This window comes from Lynx rufus, unplaced genomic scaffold, assembly GCF_022079265.1.
Source record: "Lynx rufus isolate CCGP_SWC_20201006 ecotype Redwood Valley unplaced genomic scaffold, mLynRuf1.p SCAF_3, whole genome shotgun sequence".
In the NCBI taxonomy this organism is placed as follows: domain Eukaryota; kingdom Metazoa; phylum Chordata; class Mammalia; order Carnivora; family Felidae; genus Lynx; species Lynx rufus.
Window position 1 is genome coordinate 142,600,798 of NW_025814845.1, and position 23,642 is coordinate 142,624,439.

At 35.1% G+C, this 23,642-nt stretch overlaps 1 protein-coding gene across 1 annotated transcript in view; it reads right to left on the reverse strand.

Moving 5' to 3' along the window:
* Positions 1 to 23,642, reverse strand: part of LOC124520577 (probable ATP-dependent RNA helicase DDX60) — a 98,802-nt gene that overhangs the window by 12,582 nt on the left and 62,578 nt on the right. Inside the window, exons 29-34 of the mRNA XM_047091550.1 lie at positions 19,981 to 20,181; positions 14,630 to 14,734; positions 14,201 to 14,342; positions 12,464 to 12,585; positions 5,004 to 5,151; positions 3,542 to 3,684 (exon numbers count right to left, since the gene is read on the reverse strand). Of these exons, the coding sequence (XP_046947506.1) occupies positions 3,542 to 3,684; positions 5,004 to 5,151; positions 12,464 to 12,585; positions 14,201 to 14,342; positions 14,630 to 14,734; positions 19,981 to 20,181 (861 nt within the window). The remainder of the gene's footprint in view (positions 1 to 3,541; positions 3,685 to 5,003; positions 5,152 to 12,463; positions 12,586 to 14,200; positions 14,343 to 14,629; positions 14,735 to 19,980; positions 20,182 to 23,642) is intronic.

Consider the following 23,642-nt stretch of genomic DNA (forward strand, 5'->3'; position numbering starts at 1 on the left):
AGAATGAGGAACGGGAGGAGAAGGAGGAAGGGGAGGAAGAGGAGGGTGAGGAGGAGGAGGAAGAAGAGGAGACAGAGGAGGAGGAAGTAAACAAGCCAATAGCTTTTGATGTCTGCTCATTTTTTGAAAACTGTATGGGGTTAACAGGAAATCTAATATATTAATCAGTAAAACTACTTTCTAAAATAATATGGTAGTAGCTTGGGAAGCTCTTTTATTATTAAGAGTTTTGGAATATTCTTGGGGCACCTGGGTGGCTCAGTCGGTTAAGCATCAAATTCTTGATTTTAGCCCAGGTCATGATCTCATGGTTCATGAGTTTGAGCCCGCCATCAGGCTCTGTGGTGATGGTTCAGAGCCTGTTTGGGATTCTCTCTTACCCTCTCTCTCAGCCTTCCCCCAACTTGCTCTCTATCTCTCTCCCAAAATAAATAAATAATGAAAAAAAAGAGTTCTTGGATATTCTTATTCCATTATGATCCAGAAGACAGTTTTGACTGCAAAAATCCAGATTTACATTCAAGAGAAAATGCTGGACATGTATACCAGAAATTTGCAGCAGCCCTGTTTGTAACAGTAAAGACTAGAAAAAAACACAAACAGTTTTTAATAGGAAAATAGATCAATGGGTTTTTTATATTCACACTCTGAAAATTATGAAGTAATAAAAATAAAATTGAGTTTCACAGGACAATATGAATGAAACTTAGAGGCAACAGCGTTGAGTGCAAAAAAGAAAACAAAACAGCAAAAAACAACATTCTGGAAACTATGGAAACTTTTCATAAAATCAAAAGCAGCAAATATAAAAAGTGACTTTACAATATTATGTTTTTAAAAGGAGCATTAAAAACACAAAATTTTGGATAATTGCCACCGGGGGAAAGGGGAGAAGCAAGGGAATAAAATAGAAGAGGAGCACGTAGATCCTGAGTCCATGGGTGTTCATTTTAGTTTTATGCTTTATACCTTATCTCTATGTTATTTAAAGACATTGCGCATAAATATTTAGTATTAAACTAAAATCTAACAAACAATAAAAGCTAAACATGCTTGAGAAGTTATAACTTACACTAGGAAAGTAAATTTTCACAAAGTGAGTTGGGGAAGGCAAAGGGCATGTTGCCATCATGGAATACTCTGGAAATATCCATCAGTTCAAGATGCTACAAAATAGAAGAAATAAAACTGGCCTCCTCTCTCTAGTACACCACCAGGAACAACAATGAGTCTGAATTAGTTCATGCTCTGTACCTTAAAGATCTCTTCTAATTGACGGTGACTGTGTGGCAATAAGACACAGACATTATACCCTATTATAACTGTATTCATGCCCTCCAAAACCCCAAGGAAAATTTTGCATATGGCAAGGAAACAGAAGTTAATGGTACATACTGACCGTAAGTTAAATTAATCATAAAATAGAGAAAAGGGAAAATTATGTCTTGTTAAAATGTCTGGTTTTCAACGTTATTAGCTATAAACTTCTTACGGAAGTAATTAATTGTTTATGATTCTAGAAATAAAATACAGGGAAAAAAAGCTTCATAAAATCTTATAAGCTAAAGTTCAATCCTCTATTATTTCCATGCCAGAGTTTCACATTCCTCCACAATCTGTAAGACACCACTCACATGAGGGTAAAGCCCTATAGCATTAGCCTCAAAGAGCTTCACATAATATCAAGAGCAGTAGTTTCTAATTCATTTTTGAACTATATACCTTTTCGGTAAAAAAAAAAAAAAATCCTTCCCCATCTCTTCTTTCATTAATGTTTTTCTCTCATCTTATAAAACAGAAAGTCTCCTCAAACTTACTATGGTACATTTCCTTGGGGTTTGAAAACGTACAGACTACCAACAAAGAGCAATACGGCTTTCTTATCAAGAAAATGGATGACTTTACAGACTAAGTTAAAAATACTTTTTTTTTTCTTTTAAATTAGGTTGTTTCCAACTATTTGAATTCAACAAAATTAAAGTGGATCTAATTAAGCTATTCATTAAGAGCACATACAAAACATATTTGTGATAATAGATTGCTAGGTGATTTGGCACAAACTCGGAAGGAATTAGAAGAATTGTATACCACTGTTATAACAAAAGTTGCTCCATTCTGAGCTACTTATCTATTTGAATAAGGTTTCTCAGAATTCAAATTAAGATTTAATTCTGGAACTCTGTCTCATTCTAAAAATAAGTAAATATTCATCTTCAGTTGTATGGACTAATTTTAAAAGAAATAGCTTCGCCATCCCATTCGTATATACATTTCTAATACAATGTTAATTTTATTCTTAGCAATGCTTCTCAAAATTTGTATTATATTTAATTTTCTGTAATAAACAGGAAATAACCATTAAACTGAAATTGCATACTATTTAAGTGAAGAAATGTGTCAGGTAGGGTGACTTCATGTTTAAAAATATATTACATTAAGGTAAAATTATGTAGGGGGAGGTACAATCTAAATACAAGAGAAAAGAACTATGCCATATTTGAGATTGTTAAAAATTTTATTTTTGACTGCCTTTAGCTTTATAATTATGGTTATTCAAATGCTTCAGTATTCATATTCTTTTTTATGTATTAAAATGATATGATGGCTTTATTTTAATTTAGCAACATTTATCTAAAGCTGGAAATTATATCATCAGAAATTATTTGAATTTATGATTAAAATGCATGTGTCGACTTAAAATGCACAAGGGTCTATTTAGGTTTTCAAAATTCTTTTAAGTGATACTGGACTATTTTACATAATAGGGGACTATCTGATTTTGGACTAGGATGGAGTTTTGACACTAGCGTTAAACCATAATATCAAATGTAACAAAAGTTTTTTTCTTCTCAAACCTTGTCTTAAAATATCAATTAAATTTCTACGAGTTTATTCCAACATTCAATGGGTTTTCCAGCATATTCCCAAGGTGTCTAGTTCTTTACACTCCATTTTGGACACTAGTGATCCTGAATATATACGGCATTGACAGCATCTATAACAATACTGGGAAAGCTTGAAGATAGTTTTATATGCTCTTTTCATGACAAACTTGCACCAATCTACAAAGAGAGAAGGGAAGTGGTATTACTGGGAATTCTGCATAATGGAGCAGGGTCCCTCAGGCCAACATTGAAAAGCTGAAATCATACGGGCCTCAAGAGTGACATTTCCTGGATAATTCTGATCATACACCTGAAGTTTTTTTTCAATTTGAGAAATTTGAATCCTTTCTAAATAGCCTAGAAGTGTAAGTCCAATTCTTTCTCCTTTTTAAAAACATTTTTAAATGTTTGTTTATTTTTGAGACAGAGAGAGAGAGAAAGTGCAGGGGAGGGGCACAGACAGAAGGAGACACAGAATCCGAAGCAGGCTCCAGGCCCTGAGCTTTCAGCACAGAGCCCGATGCAGGGCTCGAACTCATGCACTGGAAGATCATGACCTGAGCTGAAGTCAGATGCTTAACCGACTGAGCCACCCAGGTGCTCCAATCCAACTCTTTCTTAAGGATCTTTTATTTATAAACCCCATTTCCACTTACATGGTTTGGAGTATTTGGCTGAAACAAATCACCATCAGAGTTTCCAGAGAGGCAAGCAAATGGAGAAATAGCTACTCTTCCTTCTTTGCAGTTCATCAAGTGAGACACAAGTTGGGAATCCTCACATTCTTTTCCTGTGAAATCTTGCCGTAACAGGTTGGGATAGATTAATTTTTAAAAATCAGACAAACTGTTGAGCTTTATGCACCTATACTAGACCATGCTGCATATGGAGTCCTTCAACTTTCCAGGACTGACATCAGACTGAGATACATCACATAAAGTGAATGGTACATCTAACATAAAGTGAACAGCACAGAATTCATTCAATAAATGTTAGCTATCAATACAATTATCAATGTAACATTTTGCATACTTCAGTTCCTTGACCACCAAGTAATAAAAGACTACATTTAAATTGCATAATCTTTTAACATAGAATTACTGTTATTACCTTGGTGCTTTTTCCTACTGAACTCAGATCTGGCCTCAGAATCCTTCCAAGACTGGGTGTTCCAAGAGACCACGATTAGTAGGTTTGAGAATGGCATGTGAGAAGAAATATTCTTTCCATTCTTACTCTTAAAAAGCACCAGATTATGCATTCAGTGTTCACTCTAATTTGCAATGAAGGCAGAATATTCATGCACTCCTATTTTGTCTCCTCTGGGATGCTTACAATGCTTCACTGTTGTCTGCTTTTGTTCATGCTGCTCCCACTTTAATAGGGCTCAGGAAGCTATGGGCCCTGCTTCCTTAACTTTTTCCCAGTTGAGGAGTTAGGGTATAGTGAAACTAGGAAATTACTACTCATGGCTCAACTCTTTTCCTTTATCCCAGTCAGTTTTTCCTGTTTACTTTCCCCTAGAAGATTTCTATCCAATAGCTTATGAAAAATAACAGCAAAGATTAATGTGTATACTATGTGCTTAGCACTGTTTTAAGGTATTCACATATATTAACTGAATTACTTAAAGATCACCCAGACTAGGTAGGTAATGTTATTTTCTTTTTTATATATTTTTTGAGAAAATGGAGGCATGAATATGAACTCATTTGCCCAAGGTCTCACTGCTAATAGCAGCAGAGCCAGAGTTTGGACCCAGGCAATCTGCCAAGAGTCTATGTTCATGAACACTACACATATTTCCTCTCAAGAAAACAAGTGACAGAATAGTCTCTTGTTTCTCTTCATCTTACAGATGTCCTTAATGCATGTGCCAGGCTTGCCCCAAAAGCAACCTTTAATCAAGATGGGTTTACAAATGACTCTATTTAATTTTATTCTCCATTACCCTTCTGACTTCTAATAATCAAGAGTTTCTTTCTTTGGAAAGTAGAAAGAATCCCCTTATTTTAAGGCAGACTGATATTTCCCAGGCTCTACCCTTCCTCTGGAAAAAATATTCTTAGAAAAATTACTTTTTCTTTCTAATCCACAATGGGGCTAGGATATACTTACTTATTTTTGACAATGGGAGTTGATATTCCTGTTTCATATCAGCCAATTTAGAAACACTTAGTAGGAAGGAGGCGAAGTCTTTTGTAACGTTCATGTTATACTCATGTAAAGCATCATTAAAATCCTTAGGAAGATCCTCAAGGAACACCTAAGTCAGCAAGAAGATCATTAAGAACACCTAAAGGCCAACTATTTTTCAGAAAGATCTATATATCTTTCTCAAAAACTGAAACTTTGGAAGAATGGCAAAGAACACCGCAATATAATTCTGTAGTTACCTATTTATTCAACAATGTAACTACTTCATTCCTTCATCTGTGAAAGTAAGGTAAAGTTCATTTTTTGTTTCTATATGCATTTATAAAAATCAATACCCTCACTCTCAAAAATTTGCTTTCACACTACTTAATCGACACCCTCTTTTTAAAAATTTTTTAAGTTTTTATTTAAATTCTAGTTAGCTAACATAAAGTGTTATATTAGTTTCAGGTGTGCAATTTAGTAATTCAACTCTTTTGTAAAACACCGGGTGTTCATCACAAGTGCAGTCCCTAGTCCCCATCATCTATTTCACCCATCCCTCCACACACCTGCCCTCTGGTAACCATCAGTGTGTTCTGTATAGTTTGAAGTCTGTTTCTTGGTTTGTCTCTTTCTCTTTCCCCCCTTTGACACTTCTTTTACATTTCACTTCTGAATATTTCAAAGAATCTAGTAACATGTTTCGAGAGCAAACAACAATAAAAAGTAGTACACTTGCATGCCTGGAATAACTCTCACTTGGTTGGGAAGGTTTTCAAAACCTCACCGGATTCATTTTGTCAATATTTTGTTAATTATTCTTGCACCTACATTCATAAAAGAGATGCATCTATAGCTTTCTATAGCATCTATAGCTTGTTATAATGTAAGGGTTTTGGTACGAATTTTAGGTTTTTCTCCCAAAAAGAGTTTGTATCCTCTAGAAGAGTTTGTGAAAAATTGGTGGTATTCATTGAATGTTTGAAAGAATTCTCCAATGAAATCATCTGGGCCTGTTTTTGTTTGTTCATTTGTTTTGTTTTCATGGAGATTTTTAAAAACAATTGATCACATTTCTTTGATACCAGACACTGAGGACTTTTTATATCTTCGTTGGTTAGTTTGGGAAAGTTGCATTTTCTAGGAATTTTCCCTTTTTGTACAAATAGCCAGATGTCTTGGCATAAATCATTCATAATATCCCCCTTTTGTTCTTTTTGATGACCAAAGTAAGATCTGTAGTAACGTCCCATTTTCCTTCCTGATATTTGTAAAATTTATCTTAAGTTAGATTTTCTATTTCATTTGTTTGGTTTCCCAGCTTCTTAAGTTGAAAATTAAATCACTGATTTTTTTTCAGCTTCTATTCTTTCCTACAATATGATTATAAGGCTATAAATTTCCCTACAATCACTGAATGAATTGCATCTTGTATGTGTATGCTTCTTTCAGTATTTAATTAAAATATTTTATAATTTCCATTTTATTTTTGTCCTATATGTATTTTTCTTTTTTAATTTTTTAATTTTCTTTTTTAAGGAATTTAATTTATGCCCAAGATGTATTTTATCATAGTAAACATTACAAGTATAAATTTTTTTTTAAATCAAATAGTGTTAAAAGGCTTACAACTACATCAGGTCTCTGTATTATACCCATGCTTTCAGTCTCAGAACCATGTTAACTCTTTTGCTATTTCTTCTGATGTCCTACATGTATTTGGAAATGAATCTGTTAATTTTCAGACAATTAAGGTGTTTCTGATTCTTCTGGTATTGATCTGGCATTTTCTGACCTGGCATTTACTTTCAAAATTTCTTGGACTATATAGCTAAGATGTGATTTGTATAAACAGCATACAATTGTGGGTTTTTTTTTCCTTAATACAATCTAAAAATGTTAACATTTTACGTGATGCATTTAGCACATATATATTCAATGTAGTTACTTACACAGTTGAGTTTATATATACTATTTTAGTATTTGGTTTCTATCTGGACTATATATTATATATTATTTTCTCTGTTCTTGTCTTTTTTTATCAGTTTTTCTTCTATCATCACTTATTTGTGCATTATTTTGCTAATCTTTACCCCCAGAGATTACAAAATACATCTTTAATTTACACGACTCTTAATACTGCAAGAACCTTAAAATATTTAAATATATTTAATCTTCCCAACACCTGCATTATAAATGTCATGCATTTTAGTTATGTGTATATATTATAAATTTATTATAATACATTACAATTATTTTTAGGTACAGTCGATATTATCTACCCACACATTATCCTTTCTAGTGCACTTCATGCCCTGTTATATTTTCAAGTTTCCCAAGTTTAGATTTTTTGTTTGCCTAAGGCATATATTTCTTTTTTTTTTTAATTTTTTTTTCAACAATAAGGCATATATTTCTTTTAGCACATACACAAAAAACTATTAGAACTGATAGGCAATATTAGCAAAGTTGCAGGATACAAAATCAACATAAAAAAAGTTGTGCTTCTGTACATTAAGTATTTGAAAAGAAAATTAGGACAATCTCATTTGCAATAGCATCAAAGAAATAAAATATTTAGGAATAAGCTTAACCAAGGAGGTGAAAGGTCCTACCTAAAAGCTATAAAACACTGAAAGAAATTATAGGGGACACAAATAATGGAAAGGCATGCCATGTTCATAAATTGAAAGAATAATTACTATTCAGATGACAAAACTATCCAAAGTGACCTACAGATTCATTATAATTCTTACCAAAATCCCATGGCATTTTTTACAGAAATAGAAAAATAATCCCAAAATGCATACAGAATCACAAAACACCCTGAATAGTCAAAATGACCTTGAGGGGAAAATAAATCAAAGCCAGAGGCATTACCATTCCTAATTTCACAATATATATCAAAGCCACAGTATTAAAACAGTATGGTACCAGCATAATGAAAGACATACAGACTAATGGAACAAAATAGAGTCCAGAAATAAATCCATGTATATGGTCAGCAGATCTTTGACAAGGGTGCCAAGAACACACGGGGGGGGAAAGGATAGTTTCTTCAAGCAAAATTTGATATACACATATAAAAGAATGAAACTGACCCTTACCATACACTGTACATAAAAATAAACTCAAATGGATTAAAGGCTTAAAGAAGACCTGAAACTATAAAATTCATAGAAGAAAATATAAGGACATGGGTCTTGGAATTTTTTGTTTGTTTTGTTTTTTATGACACAAGAAGCATAGGCAACAAAAATGAAAATAAACAAGTAGGACTATATCAAACTAAAAAGCTTCTGTACAGCAAATAATAAGAATAAGAATAAGAATAAAGCAAAAAGGAATTTCCAGAATGAGAGAAAATATTTCTAAGCCATCTATCTGATAAGGGGATAATATCCAAAATATATAAGAATATTCTATAACTTAAGAGCAAAAAAAAAAAAGGGGGGGTAAAGGACATGAATAGACACTTCCTCAAAGAAAACATGCAAATGGCCACCATATATATTAAGTCACTCAACTTTTAATGATGGGTATTATCAAAAAATCAAAAGATAAGTGTTGAGGGGAATATAGAAAAATTAGAATTCCTATACACTCTTGGTGGAAATGTAAAGTGGTACAGCCACTATGGAAAAAATTTGAAGGTTTCTTCAAAAATAAAAAATAGAACCATATGATCCAGTAAGTATTTGAAGTATATATCCAAAATAATTGAAATAAAGATCTTGAAGAGATGTATGTACCCCATGTTCACTGCAACATTATTCACAATAGGCAAGATATGGAAACAACCCAATGTCCATCAACCGAGGAGTGGATAAGATAATATGGAATATACCTACAGTAGAATATTATTCCATCTTAAAAAGGGAGGGAATCTGGGGCACCTGGGAGGCTCAGTCAGTTAAACATCCAACTCTTGATTTCGACTCAGGTCATGATCTTATGGTTTGTGAAATTGAGCCCCATGTCAGGCTCTGTGCTGAGAGCACACAGCCTACTTGGGCTCCCCCTCTCTGCCCCTCCCCTGCTCTCTCTCTCAAAATAAATAAAAAACATTAAAAAAAAAAAGAAGGAAAATTTTCTATTTGCAATAACATGGATGAACCTAGAGGATATTATGCCAAGTAAAATAAGCCAGTTGTAGAAGGACAAATACTTCATGATTTCACATATTTGGAAATTATACCTTATAAATTTTTATATTCCATTTATATCTTAAATAGTCAAACTCACAGAAGCAGAGAACAGAACGGTGATTGCAAGGGCCTAAAGAAATGGGGAATTGTTTTTCATTGGATATGACATTTCTGTTATACAAGGTAAGTAAATTCTAGAGATCTGCTGTACAACAAACTACCTATAGTTAACAATACAATACTGTGCACTTTAAAATACAAGAGGATAAACATCATGTTAAGTGTTCCTACCGAAAAAACAAACAAACAAACAAACAAACAAAAAAACACCCCACACACTAGGAAGTTTGGGGATGTGATGAATATATGTAGTACTTTGGTTATAGTGATGATATCATGGGTATATGCATATGTCCAAACACATTAAGATGTATACATTAATCGTGTGCAATTATTTGTATATCAATTATACTTCAATAACAATAAAGCTAAAAAAATAAGGTAGATATATGCATATCTTCCTGATATGTTATTAATTCAATCACAATATATTTACCCTATTTTAAATTATATTTAAAATATATGCAAAATATATATACATATTTCTGTATGAAAATAGAGTAGGATGAAATTTTTGCCCATCTTCTTCTAGTTTCCATTATTTTGGTTAAAAAGTCGGCCTTCAATCTTATTAGTACTTTTTTTCAAGGAAATGTCTATTTCAGCTCTAGCCAGTTTATGATTTTCTCTCTTTTTTTGACTTTGAGTAGTTTTTGTTTAATATTTCTTTATATTTAACCTTCTTGAATTTGACTTATAAGCTTTTGAAACTATGGAGTGCTATGTTTTATCAGCTTTGGAAAACTCCAAGTTATTAGTTTTGAGTACTCTTCTGCCATTTGTCTCCCTCCTCTTCTTAGGGGACTCCCATTACATAACATTAAACATTTTGAATGTGATCCATAATTCTCTTATGCTATCTGCCTTTATTTTAATTTTTTCTCTTTGTTACCATTTGGATACTTTCTATTGAGCTGTCAGCTCATTGATTCTTTCTTCTGATATGTATATTCTGATCAGATATATTTTTCAATTCTTAAGTCTCCTTTTAATTATCTGAGAAAGGGTGCCTGGGTGGCTCAGTTGGTTAAGCATCCAGCTCTTGACTTCAGCTCGGGTCCTTATCTCACAGTTGTGAGATCGAGTTCGGCATCAGACTCTACACAGAGCGTGAAGCCTGCTTGGGATTCTCTCTCTTCCTCTCTCTCTGCCCCTCCCCAGCTCATGCACTCTCTAAATAAATAAACAAATATTAAAAAATTATCAGATAAAATTCTAATTATATGGTGAAAATCCCCATCTTTCTGAATTTTGTCTATCACTTCTCCTATTTTCTTTAACATATTAACCATACTTATATTCTTTGTCTCTTAACTCCAGTATCTGAATCATCTCTGTGTGTACTACTATTGCCTGCTTTTCTTCCTGCCATCTGGTCATATGTTCTTGCTTATTCACTTTTTTAGTTTTGTACCTTTTTTTCACCAGAAATTGTTTATAAAAGGACCTGGTAGGCTGATGTCATCTTCCACCAGAGTGAGTTCTCCCCTTTTTGTATTTGGTTAAATGAGTGAAGATGTGATCACTTTGATCCAAGTAGAGATTAAAGTGGTATTGTTGGTATTGCTAATATTGTTTTCCAGTTTTATTAAGTTTCAGTCTATATCCATTTTATCTCTGTTCCTGAGTCATGACCCTCTTGGAACTTTGAGTATGAGACTGGTGGGCCTAGTTTTCTCAGTCCTAAGACTGCCAAAGATTTACCTCTTTCCTACAGAACTTCCTAACCCTTTATATCCTTCAGCTCTAAAAGCTTTCAAAATGTTTTGAGGGGGATACAAGCCTATGAATAAATGCAGAACCTTCCTTTTCGTGGGTTTTCTTTAATAAATTCCATAAGACTGCAAAAAAATGTTGTGTAGTAACCCAACATTTCATGCAGATCTGGGACTCAGTATAAACATCCTCAGTACACTCACAGAAATACTATGTCTCTCAAGTTTTTGTCACTTTAGCCCCATGTGATCACTAAAAGCTTTCATAATTTTTTTTAATCTCACAGAAGAGGCTCTGTATATGCTAAGAACATTTTCAAACCATGTCCAGAATCAACAAATTCTTTGGGAGAAAAACCATGGTTAGAGATTCCTATCACACCTTGAATAAGTTCTTGCCGTTGTATAATTTTATCAAATCATTGTTTCCACAGCTCTCTGTTGCAATACAAATGATGACCATTTACTATACCCTACCTGGAAGTGCACAAATTTCCAATAAACTTTAAGAAAAGCGAGAGAGAGTGACAGTGAGAGAGAGAGGAGGTCTTCATGCAAAACCTTCTTTTATTGTGTATTTTTATGATGTCTTTGTGAGAATTTAGATATTGACTTTCCCAAGTTTAATATAAATCATTTAAACAAAGCGAGCAATACTTCAAGCATATACATGTGATGAAAAAATGTGAAGATGATAGATCAATAACTAAAGGTGTGTTCACTGATCAAGACAACATTGTGTGAGGCCTAAGATTTGTATTTGTGGAATTAGACAATATAAATTAACTCATCTCTTTTTGTTCCTTGTCACCTTTTACTAAGATTATGTAGTACAACCGGACTATCCCACTTTCTCAGATTCTTATGGAGTAAATTGGTAATAGTATTTGATGTTGATTTAAAAATAGCAAATCATGATCAAAGAATATTTTGCAAATAAAATCGGCAAACAGTTTTTTGTTTCTATTCTGTATGAGTCAAGGAATGATTTCTTCAATGACTATTCTAATATTTTTTTCAATGAGGACATTAGAGTTCACAACATATACTTCCTACCATAGCCCTATCTCAACATAAAAAGACCCTATGAGAACTACAGATTCAATGATAGGGACTTTTCTTTAAGTTCATTAAAGTTCCTTCAATGTATAATTATCTACATGGTTTCTTTAGCTGCTGAATGCTGTAATTTGATACAATCATACAAGCAAATGGAAAACATGGACAAAATTCTTGATCTTATTTTTCTTAAGGCAAGTGATCTTTTGATAGGTTTACAAGGGAGAAGCTTATGAATTTGAGATTAAATGTAACAGTCATTACAGAAAGAAAAATTATTATTCCACAAAACAAATGAAACCTATGTTGATAAAAATCCTACTGCTGCTGAATCACTTATGATAGGCTCTATTTAATTATACTAATTATTTAATGTTATCAGAAGCATACATTTTACCTTTGATTGATAAAACTTGAGAGTGGTATCTTGGAACTTCGCTGGAAGCAATCTTCTTCCAAATAGATTTGCCAATACTAACACTAGCTTTTCCATAACATCTTGAGAAAAATGTTTTGAGCCTATATAAAACAAAGTGTCTTGTTACAAATGTAAAAACCAGTATCAATCCAATTTTTAACATTTAAATTGTATGTTCTATTGCATTTCATTTCATGAAAACTGAAAATTTGTGACAAATATAGCAACCAAGGAATGACTCCGTCTGCTGACAGTTTACATCTGTGCCTTCTTTTTCACTCTTGCTACACCCACTCTAATTCATACCCTAGCCATTCCAACCACAAATTGCCTCATCTCCTTACCTGGATTCTACTCCCCAAATTCAGGCTATGATCAGTTTTCCTGAAGCATTTTATGATCATGTCTCTCACCTATTCAAAAATCTCTGATTGTATCTAATGCCTCATAAACAAAATCCAATCTCCTTAGTCTAGCATTTAAGGCTTTCCAAAGTACAGCCCACAAATCACCTCCCAGCTTTACCTCCCTGTCTTACCTTCTCGCCACTCATACTAAGATACCATCAACTTGACTTACGTTCTATTCTTCACAACACATGAGCACTATACAGTAGTGATTAAAAAGGTGCTACATTTAATAACTTGGGCTCCAGAGTCAGACTCTTCCTATTTCAATCTTGGCTCTGACATTTAGTAATTTGTGTGACCATGGCAATTTATTTAACTTCTCTGTGTCTGAGTTTCCTCATTTACAAAATAGTGATAGCCATATTATGTGCCTCATAAAGTTATCAAATTTTCTATCTCCATGTTTATAATAGCATACACCCTCATACCCCACCCCACCCACACACACATAGCAATAAACACAACTGTATTTCCGCTTGCAGGAAATTATTTCTCTTGCAGAGCTTTTGAGGGGACAGAATTTCCTGAGTATCCTTGTTTCACAGAACAATGCATGGTCAGAGCATAGTAACTAAACCTACTGCACAAAGTAAACTGTTGTTATCAATTCATGATAGAAGATAAAGAAACGCTCTGAAAGGCACTGCATTTGCCAGGCATTAGGAACTATAACAAATGTAAGCACAAAAAGGAAAATATTTCTTTTAGGGACACTGTTTAAAGGTCCATGGTTTAATTATAAAAATCAAAAAGGTTTTAATAAAAAATGTGTTAAGTGGAGTATTAGGTGGACATTAAAATGGAATTCACAAAAAATTTACATGATATTGGCAAAAATATATTTTGGGGAAAGCAAGATTCTAGATTATGCAATTAAAGTAATATCAGTTATTTAAATATACTATATAGTTACAGTCTAAGAAAATATGATTGGAAGAAAATATACAGAAACACTGATGGTGAATTTCCTATTTAACATAATGCTTTCCTATATCCTTTTTCTATGATGAGCGTGTGTGACATTTAATTAGAAAAAATATTTATTAAAAAACCATACATTATTTAATAAGTTCTGAATCCTGGAGTCCAGAAATCACTAAAGTTCATAAGAAATTGACATTTTAAAATAAGTGTCACAAAATATGGCTGTCTTCCATACAATTAGTAGGTATATAAAACTTCATTTTATCTAGTTTGGCATCTCTAAATTATCTAAATATTTGTAGAAAAAAATACTCCTCAAGTGTTGGCTTCATATAGTCTCTGTTACTATTTTTAGATTATATACCCAAAACATCAAGCTTACCTTTCCTAGTTGGCTGACAAAGATTACGGAAAAGGCCTTTTACAAGAAAACTGACAAACACAAGATTAGAAGGCTCATGATAATGCAAATGTGATACAAGTCCAGCAAACCCCATCAGTTTACCTTCTTGATCTAAATAGCCCTAAAGAACAAAAATAATTTATTAGTTTGAGTCAACTCACCACAGACATGAATTAATAACGAACTGATTGTCAGTTTAAAATAGTACTTAATGGCAATGTAAGAGACATTGGTAATCATTACCTCGCCAAGTTTTGGTAATTATATCAAGTGTAAGAAATATTAGTCAATGGATAGGACCTTCTAAAGACTATAACTAATTTGGCATGATAAAAATTAAAGATAGTTCCATTCCTTTTCAAAAAAATAAAACAAAAACAAAAAAACAAAAACAAAGGACAGCCATACCTGTTTCATAAGAAACTGCAAAGAAAACAAGAAGTAAAGTTTTAACATCTCCGTGACTCTGGGTTGTTTGAAGGACAACAATGAATGCTTTAGCACTGACAGCACCTTGAAAGAATAATTTACACCATGTTAGTTCTATGAAATTCATTTGTAAATAATAATATGGGTATACTGTAATTCAATTTTTTTTCCTGTATATTAGGATGTTTTGACATCTTAAAAAAACTTCTCTGGCTGATGAGAGACTGCTCCTCCCAGTGCTGGCTAATTTCTAAACATAATAACAATTTGCCTAAAAGCATGCCTATCATAGGCAAACCAACCAATCCCAACCATATACCCCTAACTACTTCCTTCAGTGACTCGCATCCACAGAGTCAAAATTTCTTGTATCCTAAATCATCCCAGGGCCAGGTGCCAGGCCACAAGAGGCCACCTGTACCGCCCACACAAAGCTCACTAGAATTATTCAAACCAGCCAATGCTAAACTGCTTATCCTCCCCTGTCTTGCTTTTCCTATAGAAACTCTAATAAAAGCAGGCACCCAAACCTTCCCGCTGCTCTTATCCTCTGCCTCCTGACCAGCCTGCTGTCTTTTGTACAGAGTCCTGCATAGAGTGCCGTGGTTCCTGTCGTTAACACTTACAGTACTTTATTTTCCTGAGCTCCACCTCTGACTCCTCTTGGGGCTGCACCTGACTGACCATCACACAAAAGAATACAAAACAACAGTATAGGTATTACCCAAGACTCAGTCACATTTCATAGTTTGCTTTGCCATCTTCTGGCATGGTACATCCTTCTTTTAACAACCAGAACGTATCAAACAGAATCATCAGAAATGAAACGTATTGCCAAATAATCTGACAATAAATGTGAATCCAGTTTAAGAGTTTACAGCTCTTGGTTTGTTCTGCGAGAAAACAAGATATGCTGTGGCACGTCCTGCAGTACTGTTGCAAAAATAATGGAACTATCTTGATTAGAACCGAAGTAGTAAAAAGATTGCTTGGTTTCCAATATAAAACAGCATTGAGGTAGCAGTTCAGATATCTTTTATGTGCCCACTAAAATGTCTATGAGGTTCCAACAAAAGGAAAACTTCCCAACATCACCAAAATTTAAGCCTGGCCACCATTAAGCCTGAGAGCTTATAGAACCTAGGAAGAATCTGCAATCATTTTAAGGCCAGTGGATTCTGTGAAAAGAAGGGGGGGAGGGGAACATAGAGAGGAGAGAAAGAAGGGAGAAAGGAAGGGAGGTATAGTGGACATCACCTTTACTCTAGGATGATTCTTTCTCAGGGTGCCAAAAATGCCCTTCCTGCTACCTCTTCTCTCTGTTGCTCTACATTTAGAATTAGATGGCAACAGCAAGAAAACAGCAGACGACTAAGAGGGTGAGCAATTCATGGTGGTTCACTGTAATCTTAGAGATGTAGACACATAACTAAAGTCTGACTAGGACAGTAAGGACTCTGACAGCAATGCATAATGTAGTTTGTAGTGGTGAATGACATCCACGTGATCAATGTGGCAGCGAGACTGGCAGGAATAGATCAATAAGCTTTCAGTCCAGAAAAGATACATAAGTTAAAAATCTACTAAATACTGACATTTGGGCCAAAAGCCATTCATCTAGCTTCAGATTTAAAAGGGTATTTGGGGGTGCATGGGTGGCTGAGTCGGTTAAGCAGCCAACTCTTGATTTCGGTTCAGGTCATGATCTCACAGTGGTGAGATCGAGCCCCACATTGGGCTCTGTGCTGGGCATGGAGCCTGCTTAAGATTCTCTTCTCCCTCTTCTTCTGCCCCTCCCCTGCCAACACTCTAAATAAATAAATAAATAATAAATAGGTATTTGAATAGCAATTAGGTGGTGAGAGAGAAGCCAGAGTAAAATCATGTATTTTATTCCTTGGCAATCCATAAGATTTATTTCTTTTTTCTTTTCCTGAAATTTATCATCAAATTGGTTTCCATACAACACCCAGTGCTCATCCCAACAGGTGCCCTCCTCAATGCCCATCACCCACTTTCCCCTCCCTCCCACCCCCCATCAACCCTCAGTTTATTCTCAGTTTTTAAGAGTCTCTTATGGTTTGCCTCCCTCCCTAACTTTTTTTTCCCTTCCCCCCCCCCATGGTCTTCTGTTAAGTTTCTCAGGATCCACATTAGAGTGAAAACATATGGTATCTGTCTTTCTCTGTATGACTTATTTCACTTAGCATAACACTCTCCAGTTCCAACCACGTTGCTACAAAAGGCTATATTTCATTCCTTCTCATTGCCAAGTAGTATTCCATTGTACATATAAACCACAATTTCCTTTATCCATTCATCAGTTGATGGACATTTAGGCTCTTCCCATAAGATTGAAACAAACGTACCTGCATTCAAAAGTGACCAAAACCCACAATAGATCAACTCTTTATAAGAAAATTGATCATCTTTCTAAAATTATTGTCATGCTAACAATACTTATTAAATGTGTGCACAAGCCGGGGTGCCTGGGTGGCTCAGGCAGTTAAGCCTCTGACTTTGGCTCAGGTCATGATGTCACAGCTCGTGGGTTCAAGCCCCACATCGGGCTCTGTGCTGACAGCTCAGAGCCTGGAGTCTGCTTCGGATTCTGTGTCTCCCTCTGTCTCTACCCCTCCCCTGCTCTCAAAAATAAATAAGCATTTATGTTCTGTCTCTCAAAAATAAATAAGCATTAAAAAATAAAATAAATAAATAAATAAATAAATGTCTGCACAGAAATTAGGACAAATGTCTTTAGCCACAGGGTAAATGAGAAAATTTCAATGAGAAATATAGAGAAAACAAATAAAAACATGAGAGAGAGAGAGAGAAAGAGAAAGAGAGAGAGAGATTTGATGCTATATAAAAAGAGATATATGCTATATATAAATGAATAAGGATCACAGTGGAGCAGACAGGAGATACATTTACAATTTAGAAGGGGTGGTAACAGTAGTCTTCACTGAGAGTAATGTTAGAACAAAAACTTGAATAAGGTAAAGCAGGGAGACTATGCACGCAAAGTCATGGTCCTCAGACTGTAATGTGCCTGAAGTATCTATGGAGCGGTAGTGGGCTCATGTGGGGGGGAAGAGAAGGGTGAGGTCAACAAGAAAATCAGGGACCAGGTTCTGTAGAACCATCAGGAAAACACTGGTTCTTACTCTTAAACAAAACCAAACAACAACAAAAAGGTACCATAAAGAAAAAAAAGGTCGACCTATAAAAATTGTTTTCTTCATGCAGCAACAAAATTTTTTGAAAAATTATTTGGCATCCTCGGATGTCCTAAGACAAGACCTCTACAAGACAAGGCACAACAGCATAAGGTAAGTGGACAATTATAAACTGACATTTAAAAAAATAATATTTTATTAAGATGTGAAAGAGTTCACATAAGAAATAGTGAAGAATTTCAGGAGAACTAAAATTCCATAGCAGACTTAATATCCACATGTGTATTACTAAAGAGCAGAACTGAAACTCTGGAGAGCAGCATTATCAATGTGAAAGATAAATTTCACATGATTTATCATAATGAAGAAAAACATAGCATTAGAGAACCAAAAAAGGATTTTTGATTTAAAAATTAAACCTTTTCCTGAAAAAGTTGAACAAATTAAAACAGAAGCAAATATCAAAGATCTAATTTAAGAAACCTCTTTTGCATTCCAAAACTATTTGAGCATTGCACAATGCAAATACATTTAGCAATACTGAATTGCACACTTAAAAATGGTTAAGATGATACATTTTATGTTATTTGTATTTTGCCACAATTTAAAAAATCTGAACATGAAGGGGAGCCTGGGTTGCTCAGTCAATTAAGCGTCCGACTCTTGTTTTCGGCTCAGGTCATGATTTTGGGGTTCGTGAGTTTGTGCCCCTCATTAGGCTCCATGCTGACAATGCAGAGCCTGCTGGGGATTCTGTCTCCCTCTCTCTCTCTCTGCCCGTCCCCTGTTCGCTCTCTATCCTTCTTTCTCAAAATAAATAGATAAACATTAAAATTGTTTTTTAAATCTGAACATAAAGTTTCAAAGCTCTTAACATTTAATAACAAAAACATCAATTTAAAAACTGATTCACAGAACAGAAAATCCTGACGAAAAGAATTTGAAACCTAAGGATTTTTTTTAATATTCATATAATTACATAGACAGAAAAAAATCAAACTACAAGAAAACAGGAATTAGCATGGCTCCACTAGGGGAGACTAAAAAAATCTACTCCTCTGTAACAGTAAATGCCAGAAGAAAAGAAGCTATCTTAGTTTGATGTGATGAGTAAAGAGAATATTCTAAGAATTTTATGTCCACATTTGAGCCTTTTATGTATAAAGATTAGATAGATCTTCTCAAATATGCCAAGGCAAAGAAAATAAACCAATTCAATAAACTTTCTAAAAAATATTTTTAAAAGCTTACTAAAAATGTGTTTTTCTTTCCTACACAGAAGTAACAATTAAGAATGCAGAAATGGGGAAGTTTTGGTCTAAAATGATATGTGCCTGCTTTGTAAGACCATCAACAACACAAGAGCCAACTCATCACAGAAGTCCTAAAAGAACCCTCACATTGACAAACACATTGACAAACACTGATTTCATTGGGCATATACAAAAACAGGGAAGAATGGGTGTCTTTAACAAGGCATCTTCATAAGGATGAAAATCAAATTGGTTTAATTATGAATTTTAAACCTCTCATTGTGGGACTGGACTTAAAATATTTACCTGAGCAAATAAACTTCAGGAAAAGTTTACAACCATATTCTGAAGTCCAATTAAATATATCAGTATTTGAAACCAAATGCATACCTATGCCAAAATACCAAAATGATAATATCACTCACTGTCTTTGGATGATAAAACCTTTTCCTTCTTTCAACCTTTTGCATTATCTAAATATTCTTTGATGACTTTGGGTTACTACTTTTTTTACAAAAAAATATAAACTTTTATTATGAAATAACAACTAATCCTGTTCCTTTTGAAAACCAGAATCTAACCCACATCTTTTAAAATCTATAGCCTGCACGCTTAGTCCTGTAGGATAATGCTGATCACACATGAAAAAGGTAATCTTTAATTCCATATGTCCATCCAGCCATGAATTCTATAATTGATAGAGGAGACAAATAAAACTAATTATTATTCTCCCATTCCACTCCCAACCTTATACTATTTAAGACATTGCAAAACATAAAAAAAAAAAAAACCTGATGAAACAGAAGAGTTACTGCTACAGACTTCTAATCAAGAGCAAACCCAATCACAGCGCAGCTAGTAATGAAGACAATGCCTCAGAAAATGTCAAGCACGGTACCTTTGCCTTAGCATCTTCTGGGTCATCTCCCTTGGAAGCCAGCAGCATGAGTCGCAGGACCAGGGTTATGCTGAGAGGAAACTGTCCTCTCAGTTCAGGAACATTGGATTTAATGAGTTTTCCTATTTTGGGCAATGGAATATCAAAGAAATATACATCTCCCATCAGGTCTTGACCTCGTCTTCCAGCACGTCCAGACATCTGGAAACAAAATTACAAAGTAAAACCTCCCTGAAAGATGGCAGAGTAGGAGGAGGACCCTGACCTTGTCTCATAAACACAGCTAGATCAACATCAAATCATCTGAACACCTAGGAAATCAATCTGAGGATTAAGAGATCAATCTCCATAATTTTTTTTTTTTTTTTTTTTTTTTTTTTTATAATTTTTTTTTCAACGTTTATTTATCTTTTGGGACAGAGAGAGACAGAGCATGAACGGGGGAGGGGCAGAGAGAGAGGGAGACACAGAATCGGAAACAGGCTCCAGGCTCCGAGCCATCAGCCCGGAGCCTGACGCGGGGCTCGAACTCACGGACCGCGAGATCGTGACCTGGCTGAAGTCGGACGCTTAACCGACTGCGCCACCCAGGCGCCCCTCAATCTCCATAATTTGAGGGAGAGAACATGGCAGGTACGCAACGTGGAGAAGTGAATTGGGGGAGAGAAAAGCCACCATGCCCCAGAGAGGAGGGAGCCCTTTACACAGACGAGAAAAAGAGAAGGAGACAGGGAGCAGAGAGTATCAGGTTCACAAAAGAAAATCACTACCCCTGAAAAGTAGCCAGAGAGAAAGAGTGGGGGAAAAAAGGAGTGAAAACATACACACAGGAGTGCACAAGAAAATTGTTCCCCAAAACCACTGACAGGGAAAAGGAGAGGGTTTCAATACCACCGTTTTTTTTTTTATAAACAGCAGAGTAGAGAGTCTGAAGTTCTGGAGGTCGGCACCTGCTGATGCTCCAGCGAGGAAGCAGGGGGGAGCCCAGGGAGAAGGGAGAAGTGATTTCCTTATAGGCAGTGCATTTGGTAGAGGTGATACAGCCTCTCCATGGGCAAAAGATCTGGTGGGCGCCACTGAGCTGCCCCATGGCCTGTATAGGAACAAAGACTCTGGCTGAGGACAGCAAACCCTGGCATCAGCTGTGTGTTGTGATTTACCATAAACTTCAAGCTGCTGCTGCTGTGTGGTTATGCAACTGTTTTATGGGGTAAGCCAGGCCTGGCCATAGCACAGTGAGACCCTCTCCTACAGTATAAGCGTAGGTTGAGCCCCAGAAGTCTCTGAAGTGTATGATTTTGAAACACAGCCACAGCTGAGACAAAACAGAGGAGAGCTATACCACCTGACAGGTGGACAGCTCAGACACAGACAGGGTGAAGGTAGGGATCTGACAGAAGCTGGAGACACAGGAGGAATGATTATTTCTGTGTCTGGGAGGGTGTGAACTTCCCACTCCAGAGACTAGAGAATGGGACAAAGCCATTTTCACAAATAGCCCACCAGCATTGATTGACTTCAGTGAGCTAAACTGTGCCACTGGGTAGAGAATGGAGGTGTTACACCAAGCCCCACCCCCGCACCCTCCAGGCACATCTCCATTTAGGCAAATCCGCCTAAGAATTAGAGAAGCAGGCCCTTCCCCAAGAAGACCAATAATGATCCAATAAAAAGATGTATAGTATAAGAATGGATAAAAATAAAGAAGACCCATCTATATGCTGCCTACAGGAGACTCATTTTAGACTAAAGACATTGGCAGATTGAAAGTGAGGGTATGGAGAACCATATATCAGGCTAATGGATGCCAAAATAAAGCTAGAGTAGCCATACTTATATCAGACAAATTAAATTTTAAAACAGACTGTAACAGGAGATGAAGAAGGGCATTATATCATAATTAAGGGGTCTATACACCAAGAAGATCTAACAATTGTAAATTTTGTGCTCCCAACATGAAAGTACCCAAATATACGAATCAATTAATCACAAACATAAAGAAACACATTGACAATAATATGATAACAGTAGGGAACTTTAACACCCCACTTATAGCAATAGACAGATTACCTAGTCAGAAGATCAACAAGGAAACAATGGCTTTGGATGATTCACTGAACCAGATGGATTTAACAGATATATTCAGAACATTCCATCCTAAAACAGAATACAAATTCTTTTCGAGTGCACATGGAACATTCTCCAGAATAGATCACATACTAGGTCACAAATCAGCCTCAACAAGTACAAAAAAACTGAGATCATACCATGCATATTTTCAGACCACAACACTTTGAAACTGGAAGTCAACCACAAGAAAAAATTTGGGAAGACCACAAATACATGGAGATTAAAGAACATCCAACTAAACAATGAATGGGTTAACCAGAAAATTAAAAAGGAAATTATAAAGTACATGGAAGCAATTGAAAATAAAACCATGACAGTCTAAAAACTTTGGGATACAGCAAAGGCATTCCTGTGAGGGAAGTATACTGCAATATGGGTCTACCACAAGAAGTAAGAAGGTCTCAAACACACAACCTAAACTTACATCTAACGGAGCTAGAAAAGGAACAGCAAATAAAGCAATAAAGCATAAAGTTAGCAGAAGAATGGAAATAATAAAGACCGGAGCAAAAATAAATGATATGGAAACAAACAAAAAGAACACCCAGTAGAACAGACCAATGAAACTAAGAGCTAATTCTTCAAAAGAATTAGTAAAACTGACAAGCCCCTAGCTAGACTTACCAGAAAGAAGAGAGAAAGGACCCAGATAAATAAAATCACAAATGAAAGGTGAGAGATCACAATCAACACCACAGAAATACAAACAATGATAAGAGAATACTATGAAAAAATTATATGCCAATAAACTGGGCAATCTAGAAGAAATGGATAAATTCCTAGAAACATACAAACTACAAAATCTGAAACAGAAAGAAATAGAACAGACCCATAACAGCAAAGAAATTGAAATAGCAGTCAAAAAATCCAAACAAAAGTCTAGGGCCAGATGGCTTCCCCGGGGAATTCTACCAGCAGACATTTAAAGCAGAGGTAATACCTATTTTTCTCAAACTGTTCCAAAAAATTGAAATGGAAGGAAAACTTCCACACTCATTCTATGAGGCGAGTATTAACTTGATTCCAAAAACCAGACAAAGACCCCACTGAAAAGGAGAATTATAAGCCAATATCCCTGATGAAAATGGATGCAGAAATTCTCAGCAAGATGCTAGCAAATCAAATCCAACAAGACACAAAAAGAATTATTCACCACGGTCAAGTGGGATTTATTTCTGGGCTGCAGGGGTGGTTCAATATTTGCAAATCAATCAATATGATACAACACATTAATAAAAGAAAGGATAAGAACCCTATGATCCTTTCAATAGATGTAGAAAAAACATTTGACAAAATACTGCATCCATTCTTTTTTTTTCTTTTTCACAGCATCCATTCTTGATAAATACACTTAACAAAGTAGGTATAGATGTAACATATATCAACATCATAAAGGACATAAATGAAAGACCCATGCGTAATATCCTCAATGGGGAAAAACTGAGAGCCTTTCTCCTATAGTCAGGAACAAGACAAGGATGTCCACTCTCACCATTACAATTTAACATAGTACTGGAAATCTTAGCCTCAGC